This window comes from Mesoplodon densirostris, chromosome 17 (genome assembly GCF_025265405.1).
Source record: "Mesoplodon densirostris isolate mMesDen1 chromosome 17, mMesDen1 primary haplotype, whole genome shotgun sequence".
NCBI lineage: Eukaryota > Metazoa > Chordata > Mammalia > Artiodactyla > Ziphiidae > Mesoplodon > Mesoplodon densirostris.
The window spans coordinates 19,214,038-19,225,561 of NC_082677.1; the positions used below are offsets into that span (position 1 = coordinate 19,214,038).

Sequence of the window (11,524 nt, forward strand, 5' to 3'; positions counted from 1 at the left end):
CAATATACATTCTTACCAACAGTGTACTAGGGTTCCCTTTTCTCTACATTCTCACCAACACTTGTTATTTCTTGTCTTTTTGATAACAGCCATTCTAACAGATGTGAGTGATATTTTATTGTGGCTTGATTTGCATTTTCCCAATGATTAGAGATGTTAAGCACCTTTTCATGTACCTGTAAGCCATCCATATGTCTTCTACGGAAATATGTCTATTCTGTTCCTCTGCCCAGTTTTTAATGGGATTGTTTGTTCTTTATGTATTTTGGATATTAACCCCTTATCAGATATATGATTTGCAAATATTTTCTCCCAATTGGTAGGTTGCCTTTTCATTTTGTTGATGCTTTCCTTTCCTGTACAGAAGCTTTTTATTTTGACGTAGTCCTACTTGTTTATTTTTGCTTTTGTTGCCTTTGCTTTTGGTGTCAAATTCAAAAAATCATCACTGAGACTGATGTCAAGGAGCTTACCACCTGTTTTCTTCTAGGAGTTTACAGTTTCTTATGTTCAAGTCTTTAACCCACTTCAAGTTCATTTTTGTCTATGGTGTGAGACAGTGAGCTTCATTTTGTGCATGTGGCTGTCCAGTTTTCCCAGCATCCTTTATTGAAGACACTGTCTTACCCTTATTGTATATTCTTGGTTCCTTTTGTCACAAATTAATTGACCATATATGTGTGTGGGTTTATTTCTGGGCTCTCTATTCTTTTCTATTGATCTATGTGTCTGTTTGAATGCTAATCCCATTCCATTCTGATTAATGTAGCTTTGTAATATAGTTTGAAGTCAGGAAGTATGATATGAATGATACTTAGATACAATACCAACCAAAGGCATGATTCAGAAAAGAATTTATAAACCAGACTTTATTAAAATTAAATATTTCTGCTCTGTGAAAGACACTGTCAAGAGAATGAGAAGTCAAGCCACAGAATGGGAGAAAATATTGGCAAAAGATATATCTGAAAAGGACTGTTACCCAAAATACATAAACTCCTCCTAAAACAATAAGAAAATAAACAACAGATTTAAAAATTGGCACAAGGTGTAGACACCGCTCCAAAGAAGATGTACAGATGGCAAGTAAGCATATGAAAAGATGTTCAGCATCACATACCATTAGAGAATTGCAAATTAAAACAATGAGAGAGCACACCTATTAGAATGGCCAAAATTCAAAACACTGACAACACCAAATGCTGGGGAGAATGTGAAACAATAAGAACTTTCATTAATGATACAGCCACTCTGGATATAATGTGGACGTTTCTTACAAGAATAAACATACTCTTACCATAGGATCTTACCACAGGATCCAGCAATCACACTCCTTGGTGTTTACTTAAAAAAGTGGAAAACTGATGTCCACACAAAAACCTATACACAAATGTTCACAGCAGCTTTATTCATAATAGCTAAAACCTATGAACAGCACATCCATCTTTCAGTAAGTGAATGATTAAACAAACTGTGGTCCAGCCATACCATGGAATACTACCAAAAAAAAAAAAAAACCAACGAACCAACTATTTGCAATGGACTGAATTGTGCTCCCCCTACAAAATTCCTATGTTGCAGCCCTAACCCCAAGTACCTGAGAATGTAACTGTATTTGGAGACAGGGTCTCAAAGAGGTACAGTAAGTTAAAATGAGGACAGAAGTGTGGGCCTTACTGAATCTGACTAGCATCCTTACATGAACAGGAAATCTGACACACAAAAAGGCACCAGGGATATGCACACAGGAAAACCATTCCAAAACATAAGGAGAAGGTAGCCATCTGCAAGCCAAGGTGGGAGGTCTTAGAAGAAACCAAAGCTGCCCACATCTTATCTTGGATTTCCAGCCTCCAAAACTGTGAGAAAATACATTTCTGCTGTCTAAGCCACCCAGTCTGTAGTATTTTGTTACAGCAGCCTTAGCAAACTAATATATTGACATATAACATCACTGTATCTCCAGGGAATTATGCTGAATGAAAAAAGACAATCCCAAAGGTTAAATACTATATGACCTCACATCCATTTCATTCTTTTTTTTTTTTTTTTTTTTGCGGTACACGGGCCTCTCTCACTGTCGTGGCCTCTCCCGTTGCGGAGCACAGGCTCCGAACACGCAGGCTCAGCGGCCATGGCTCATGGGCCCAGCCACTCCGCGGCATGTGGGATCTTCCCGGACTGGGGCACGAACCCGTGTCCCCTGCATCGGCAGGCAGACTCTCAACCACTGCGCCACCAGGGAAGCCCCCATTTCATTCTTGATGTTACAAAATACAGTTAACCCTTGAAGAACATGGCTATGAACTCTGTGCGTCCACTTACAGGCAGACTTTTTTTCAGTAGTAAATACTATACTACTACGTGACCTAAGGTTGGCTGAACCTTCAGATGTGAAACTGCGGAAACAGAGGAACCTTGTATACGAAGGAACTGCATATGTGGATTGTTGACTGTGTGGAGGGTTGGCGCCCCTAACCCGCACACTGTTCAAGGGTCAACTGTATGTCATAATATCATTGAGTAAAGATCTTATTAAATGTCTATGTACAGTCAAACTGGGCTATTAGTACTGTCAAGATAATACTTGAAAAGATGATTATAATCATTGGTCACCTTTACAGAATGTTACAAAACAAACTCATCAGCTTGAAAACTAGTCAATAAAAGCAAAGAATAAAGCACTTATCCTACCTTTCCTGAATGATCTGTACTTCAGAATAAGAATAATTGATGGAGGAAAGTTTCCATTTACAGAAGAATTACAACTAATAATTGAAAACGGAATGATAAAGTTATCAGTTCACCATTTAGCAACCCCTAATGGATCTAGTCAATGGTCATCAATAATAGCTACATCAAAAAAAGAAAAAAAAAGAGAGAGAGAGATAACAAGACATTATGTTTCTACTAATAGTCATACACAACAACATCTCTGAAGTATTTCTTCTGGAAAATATCAAACCAGGATCTGATCAGGCCTCTAGATCCATTTCTAGGAAACACAGAGAATTAGCAAATATGTTAAACAATGAAGGAGGTACAATCTGTAAAATACACACAGTAAGAAACTCCACAGGATAAACAATCCAGTTTCTTCAACAAATAAATTGGAAAAAAAAAAAAAAGAAAAGAAAGGAAAAGGGGGAGGGAAGGAAGACGTGAAACCAACAGATTAAAAGAGATTTAAGACACAAGTCAACCAATCATACTGTATGGACCTTATTTAAATCCTCACTAGAACATACTAAAAAAAAAGAATTTATGAAACAATCAAGAAAACTTGAACACTGGATACTTGATATTAAGGGATTTTCATTAATTTTGTCAGGTGTGATGAACTGTGGTCATTTTTTTAAGAGTTCTTATTTTTTTCCCCATACATACTGAAATATGTACAGATGAAACATCATATCTGGAATACTTTAAAATAATCTGGGGTGAGGGAGAAATAGAGTTTGGCTATGACTGATAACTGTTGAAGCTGATTAAGAGGTATATGAGAAGTCATACTATTTTCTCTAACTACTTTTATAAATATCTGCAATTCTCCATAACAAAATGTTTTAAAAAATTAATCTGAGAATTGGAAACAGAAATAAAAGAAGCTGCAAATATCCTACAACTGTAATACAAATATAACGTTCACGTACATGTTCTGAAGTGCATTTGACTCAGCAACAACTACATACGATCAGGATACCAGCACCATCGCCAAACAGAAAGGGTACATATATTACTAAGGACTAGAAAACTACAGGTAAAGAGACCTTTCACTACACATAATTTTAAAATAGATATTCTGCTTTCTAAGGTTAGTAAGAAACCCCTTCATATTTCTGCAGCATAGCTTAAATGGAATGCCTAGTATTACTCCAATTCCAAACTATTTTTTTCAATTATCTTTCTAAATATAATGACCTATAAAAATGCCTCTATCAAGGGCAATATATTTCAAAGCCCTTGAATATATACACACAAAAAAACATATACAAACACACATACACACACACACATACACACGCAAAGCCCTAAGTAACTGACATTCAGGCATCATTTCTGCTTTACAGATGAGCAAACAGAGACTGGAGAATTAACCAATTTGCCTAAAATCATATAGCTACATTACAACTACAAAGTTTTTTGCTCTGAGGTCCAAGGTCTTTTCTATTCTACCACACTGTCATTCAAGACACAGAAAGAAAACCAAAATTCCAACAACTGATTCACCATAAGTCACAGTATGAAAAGCATTCCTGGCCAATTTCCTGATGCAAAGTTCCTTATTTTATTCATATGCTATAAGCAGCACGAACACAATCTAAATCTTACGACAGCAATCACCTATTACATACTTACTATACATTTATACGAGGAGAAATTTCTAGACAAAATACCACAAACCTTTCATTTAAAAGAATTAATGTATGCTTTCATGTATGCATAAACAACTTTTTTTACTCTGAAGAACTTAAAAGTGTGGATTTTAGCAAAAATACTGCATCAGAATCACTATACATCCATTTAAAACTTCAACCATTTTAACTGATTCTTAAATTCTCCTAAAAAATATTAATGTAAGATTTTCTGCAGTAGTTCTTAAGTCAAATAATTCCTCTTGCATGACCTAATATAGGCACTCATTTACACTAATAACTGCTTTATATGCATGAATTTATTTAATCCACAAAATAACTCCAAGTTCCAAAAATCATTGTTAGTTCCCTTTACAAATAAAAAAACTGAGGCTTGGAGATTTTAGGTAACTTTTCAAGATCACAGAGCCAGTAAATGGTAGATCTGAGACTTGAGTCAGTCCAGTCTGATGACAAATCCTTGCTCTTAGCCCATCCTCTATTCCAATAAACAATATCTATTTTCAGTTGCCAAAAAGTGCCCTAAGTTACCACATTCCTCTTCTTGTTTCAAAGAAGATAGCCAATCGCAACTAGAATGGCTGCATAGGAAACAGGTTCATTTTGTCATTCATTCGCTTCTCAGCACACACTGGCTAATATTCTCCCTTAGAAATTACTGTATAAATGAAGGTTAAATTATCAGGTCAACCCTCAAAAACTTAACTATCATTTAAAATAATATTTCTATGTAAAAGTCTGGTGAATTATAACAGGACAATACAACATCATCCAGTTGTACCCAACAAAAAGGTACCCCAAATCCCAAAGGCAACATGAAATTCCTTTCTTGTCTTCCTCAGCACACAACCAGGAATGATTTCACATGTCCTAGTCCCCATCATGAGCTCCATCAGGAGATGAGTTTTAAACTGTGCCAGTTCCCGTAGAAAGTAGGGACAAAGCCAGGAGGAGAAAAGGGTAGGATACAAAAGCAGTAACATTTATTCATATATATATATATATATATATAGATAGATAGATAGATAGATAGATAGCTATGTATATTCAAGTCTGAAGCCCAAAACTATTAACTGCTACAGTTCAGTTAAAAAAAAGAAAAAAGTTTTCTGTGAACCAGCCTGGAAATCTAACTACCATATTGTACTTGCAAAGAGATTTGGAACACAACCAGCTTAAAAGTTGGAAACTATCTATACTCACCAAACTCTCTACAATCAACTACCCCTTCTCAACTTTCTGAAAACTAAAAGCCTAGTATTTATGGAAGAGAGAGAAGTGAAGGACTCTTTAATGGCATGCACAGAAACAGCTTTGTACGTGAAGTACCCAAATCAGTGGAAATATACATTAGGTGCTTTGGGATGATACTAATAATATCATTCATCCAAGATACTTCAAGTATTCCTTTTTAGTATGGAGTTCTAGAATATGTTCAGATATTTGGAACTGTGAGATTTGTTTTCTCCTTTTTTTTATTACCAGATGCTATGGACTGAATGCTTGTGTCCCCCCAAAATTCATATGTTGAAAACCTAATACCCAATGTGATGTTATTAGGGGATGAGGCCTTCAGGAGTGATTAGGTCAGGAGGGCAGAGCCCTCATGAATGGAATTGGTGCCCTTATAAAAGAAGCCAGTAAAAGCTCCCACCCACTCTGCCAAGTGAGGCCAGTGACAACGCCCTATCTATGAACAAGTAAGTGGGCCCTCACCAGACACAGAATCTGCCAGCACCATAATCTTGGACTTCCCAGCCTCCAAAACTGTAAGAAATAAATTTCTATTGTTTATAAGCTACCCAGTTTATGGTATTTGTTATAATAGTCCAAATAGACTAAGACATCAGAGATTTTTTTAATGGTTTTAAATAGTTATTTTTATGTGATGTACATAAGCATATTTTGTTGCGTTGATCTGATCAGTAAAAAAAGACATACATATACTCTACTACAATGCTGATGAGAAAGTAAACTCATTAAAAGTGTCTGGAGTGCAATTTAGCAATAATTACCAAGAGTTTTATACATGTTCATAGCTTTTGACTCAGTAATTCAACTTGTAAGAATGTATTCTAGGGCCTCCCTGGTGGCGCAGTGGTTGGGAGTCCGCCTGCCGATGCAGGGGACGCGGGTTCGTGCCCCGATCCCGGAGGATCCCACATGCCGCGGAGCGGCTGGGCCCCCGAGCCATGGCCGCGGAGCCTGTGTGTCCGGAGCCTATGCTCCGCAACGGGAGAGGCCACAGCAGTGAGAGGCCCGCGTACAGCAAAAAAAAAAAAAAAAAGAATGTATTCTAATAATCAGAGATTGATTCATGAATTTATTTAACAAGTTATCAAAGACTTACTTTCTGCCAGGCATCACTCTTATGAATAAGGATGTTTAATCACATTATTTTACAGCTCCAAAGTTGGGGGAAAAAATGTCATATAACAGTAAGAGTTAACAAATTAAAATACATATAATGAATAAAATATTACACTACCACTGGAAACTATGTTATCAAATATCAAACAATATTTAATAACATAAGAAAATGCTCATATGTTAAGAAAAAAATTTTTAACAAGATACAAACCTATATGTAACTACATGTAATTACATATAACTACATGTATGGGATCATACATGTAGTTTTATACAGTATGCTTTAGATCTTATTAGTCAGGGTCCTTGGTTAAGTTACTTAACCTCGCTCTACTTCAGTGTCTTCATCTATAAAATGAAGGTTTTACATTTTACAGGTAAAATAAAGATTTTATATTTCACATCTTAATGGATTGTCAAATGGGTTCTTTGAAAAGTGTTTATAATATTCCCCAGCACATATAAAGCATCAATAATTATTTGCTGGTGGTATACACATACAGATGCAAAGAAAAAATGGAAGAAATATTTCAAAATATTATCAAAGATCCTGAATTCTAACATACCTAATTCTAAGGCAATCAGGAAATTTGAACACTATGTATTATGAGATATGAAAAATTATTTTATAAGATATAAAAAATTATTTTATGAGGTATAAAATCATTTTATGAGGCATTTTTTGTTTTTTAAAAAGTCTTTATAGCAGAGTGAAGTATTTATGAATAAAATAGGATACCTAAAATTTGCTTTAAAATACTTTGGTGGGGGGCCTACATGGAGAGTTTTGGGTTTTTTTTAATTTTTAATGTTATCAGAAGTAAATTGCCTCTGGGTAATAGAATTGTTACTAGCTTTGCTTTATATTTTCCATTTTCTAAATTTTCTACAGTGATTAAAAATTATTTTTAAAATTAGAAAAATGTTTTCAAAAAATTTTAAGATAATCCTTACCAAGACTCCATCCACAGATGAAACTTTCTCCCAAGTTAACCAAGCTCTTTCTCTGACATGATCTGGTATCCTTAATTTCTGACATAATGCAGTAAAATCAGGTTCTTCAGTTTCTTCAAACTCAAGCCTACCAAACGAAAAAATATATATAATAGGCACATACTTATAATCAAAATAATAAATATTTGTTTCAATATTTTGCATATAATAGCACTATCCTGAAAGACAGCATCACTAAATACTTTAGGATCTTATTTATCTTTGAAAAAAATTACACTTAGAATTTAAACATATGTTTATCTTCTTCGGTCTTTCCAAAACAAGAATACCACACAGTGAAAATGTCTGCTGGTCTGGTGAATTACATACTTTAGAGCAGCAAAATAGCCTTGTGAAGGAAAGTAAGTACAATAACTAAAACTGTTTGGGAAAGCTGGGATGATACTAGCCAAGAGGAAAGCCTTAGATAATATTACAAAATGAATTCAATATCAGTAACTTTGCTAAAATACAATCAATGTTTCATTTAATCTACCTACTAGTATTTCTTACATGATGATCAAATTCAGCCTTTTCTTCTTGATCTTTCTTAACCAAGACAGGCAGTCAAAAAATTCTTGCCTAATTCTTTTTCATTCACTTAATGTCTATCTGACATCTAATAATAATAGTAGTAGTACGAGACATAGCTTACAGTTTTTAGTATTTGCTATGGCCCCATACAAAGTACCCTGGATGAAGGTAGACTGAACCCCACATCAGCCCTATTAGGTAAGTACTCTTATTATCCTTGTTTTACAGATAAGTACCAAACCAGAGAAGTGGAAGTACTCACCTGAGATCACAGCCAGTAAATGGGAAACCCTGATATAAACCCAATAACCTAACTCTATAATCCATGCCCCTGACCACTATTCCAGACTGCCAACCCTACTTCGAAACATAATTACCTTTTGGTTATCTCAAGAATGAAGATGGTGTGTTGTTCCTAGTGATGGTTTCCCTTACAACTGTTATCACTTAAGCCAGAGATAATACAATAGAAGGAAGACCTCAACTCTCAGAGTAGACATGGGCTCTGTCACTGGAAATGCAGTTGGACTGGGCCCTGAATCCATCCCAAGTAAGTTTCTCGGCTTCAGATTGCCAGGCAGTGGTTCTATCCTTGTTAAGCAGTTAACCTGTAGAGTTTGATAGCCCATGCTAAGGAAACATTTTATGGGTAAGGATAATCAAGAACAGACTGCATGGTTTTGACTTACAGGAGAATTCTTGATAGTTCCATCACTTAAAGGTATATAAAATACAGTTTTGCAAAATAAAAGAAACAAAGTCTCTTTTCCCAGGTGGCGGCCAGAACTTCACCATTTCTGGTTACCCTACAATAATCAAGAATGCTTCCAAGCTCTGTGGATAACATGGGGTTCTTTACAGTAGACTTCACTGCACTTTACAAAGGGAAACTGGAAAGTACTGGATACATCAGTTTAATCAGAAACGAATGTCTTCTCCCAGAACATCCCTGGGCTTTTTTTTTTTAAACTAACGAGAACGATTTTTAATTAATACATAAGACAGTCTAAATATATGAATTTCGAATAGCTTTTCACAAGCCATTTCCAAAGCCCATTCCAATCTTTAACAATTTGTCCCGAATTCTGTTAGTGTCTGGGGAGATAAGAGAAATAGGACTTGCTGATGGACTAGAACTGCAGGAGGGAGTACTGAGGGACAGAAAGGAGTCCCATTCCCTTGAAACTGATGTGTAGTCTCAAAGTAGGGCTAATGCTGACAATAATAATGACAACTATATTCGTTCAATCTTAGGTTCTAACCATAAAGCATCAAAATAAGCTGCTGCAATATATATCTCCTTGTCATATTCTACTGCATTATCACGGACTTACTTAAATTTAGAATCCACTTAGGAGAAAAAAAAATAATTCCATGTGAGCACAAAAAACACTAATTTTGTCCTCAAACAAACAAAACAAAAACGGAGGACACCAGGATCCTCGCTGGCTCAAAGCCAAAACGCAAAATGGAAGAAATAATGAGGCACGCTGAAGCAGACTAACATGAAAGAAGAGTTTTATGCAACGAGAAAAAAGAAAAAGTTTAGAAACTTTCAAGCTTTTGGGCTAAATGTCTCACAATATTTTTGCCCATGCACCAGTTCCTCTAAAGAGTTATGTTCCACCAGTCACTACCGATGGCTGTGAATCCTCACGTACTGAAAGCACTCTTCTAAGGGAACGCCATAAAGCACCTCAGCCGAGTTTCCTGGGGGGCAACTGACACCCAGGACCCTGCGCTTCACGTCCGATGGCATCTCTGCAGCAGCGTCCAAGGCTTTTCTGGTTGGCCTCTCCCAGGACTGGGCTTCAGATGCAGCTGCACGCCCAGAGGAAAATACTTTCCAACTGCTGCATCGCAGGAGACCAAAACAGAAAGTCAAATGACCACCGGAGGACTACAAACCTCAATAGGAGAAAAACCTCTCCACCAGGCACCAGTTAGTTTTTTTCTTTTTTTTTTTCGTTTTGCATTTTATGGGGTCTCGAAATCACCCGCCGCCTGCGAGACTCCAGTCTCGCGGAGGAAAGGCGGCACCTGTCACTTCGCTCAGCGACCCGAGCCCCACCCGCCCGACACCTGTCAAGCTGGAGCCGAGACCCCTCCCGGCCGCCCTCCCCTCGCTCCCGAACCCAGACTCCTGTCAGCCTCCTCCGGGCGCTCCGCGGCGGTGGGGCGCCGGGAGGGTCCCTACTCCCGCCGGGACCCGGTCCCCGGCAGAGACGCGCCCCCGCCTAGACGCCGCGGCGCCCGCCGACGCACCCTCGGGGCGCCCTTCCTGTGCGCCGCCCGCGGCGGCGGCTCGGCTCGCTCACCTGGCCAGAGGCAGGTCCTCGGGGCCGCTGTCCTGCTCGGGGTCCTCCTCAGGAGGGGGCGGCGGGGGAGGCGGCGGCGGCTCCGCGGCGGCGGCGGCGGCTGCTGCTCTACGGGGGGTTTTGGGCGGCATGACGCCCTCGCAGGGCAGGCGCCGGCGGACGCTGGAGGAGGGCCGGGGAGGGAGGACGCGCGCACGTCGGGCACGCCCCGTCCTCTACCGACTCCCGTTACAAAAATAATTTGAACGTCCCCTGAGAAAAACCGGACGAGCCCTCCCCCGCCCGGCAACCGAGCGCCGCGTCCAACCGCGGGAAAACGTCACTTCCGCCAGCGGCGTCACGTCCGCGAAGCTCCCGGGCCCGCCGGCGTCGGGAGGGCACCGGGGTGCCGGGCGATGCGCGGGGCGGGGGCGCGGTCGGGAGGGGAACCCCGGCCTGGGCCCAGACGCCCGCCCAGAGGCAGCCGCAGCCGCCTGAACCTGTCTCTTCCCGAAACTCGCCCCTCCAGGCGTGGGTTCCGGTAACGGGGCGCTACCCAGCCTGGTGGGCGAGCGCAGGCCCCATCACTATCTGCGGGTGGATCCGGAGCTACGGCGGAGGCCCCGCCGGGAGTATCTGGCTAGCGCACCCGGGGCGGGCACGCCCCTCTGCTCCGTGGGCGGTGCCCTCCCTCTCGCCCGCCGTCCTACCGCCCAATCCGTTAAGCGAAGTCGTCCGAAACAAAACCAAAAACTTCTGGAACACCTCTTAGGAGCCGAATTTTGCCAACCCTTAAGAGAGACCAAGTATGGGACAGTGACTGGCCTTTTAGAGCTCTTTTGGGGAAGGGGGTGGGCAAAAAACTGATGATAGGGTGCTAAATGATTTAACAGGGGTGTAAAATCAGGAAACACCCTCGAAATGTCTAAGGGACAGCTTCAGAGGAGCAGTGGC

At 39.8% G+C, this 11,524-nt stretch overlaps 1 protein-coding gene across 2 annotated transcripts in view; it reads right to left on the reverse strand.

The window, feature by feature from the left end:
* The window catches only part of RB1 (RB transcriptional corepressor 1), a 147,019-nt gene extending 135,829 nt beyond the window's left edge, over window positions 1-11,190 (reverse strand). For both annotated transcript variants that reach the window (XM_060080304.1, XM_060080305.1), the window contains exons 1-2: window positions 10,592-11,190; window positions 7,701-7,827 (exon numbers count right to left, since the gene is read on the reverse strand). In XM_060080304.1, coding sequence (XP_059936287.1) covers window positions 7,701-7,827; window positions 10,592-10,722 — 258 coding nt within the window. In that variant the 5' untranslated portion in view covers window positions 10,723-11,190. The remainder of the gene's footprint in view (window positions 1-7,700; window positions 7,828-10,591) is intronic.
* Between the last annotated feature and the right edge of the window lie 334 nt (window positions 11,191-11,524).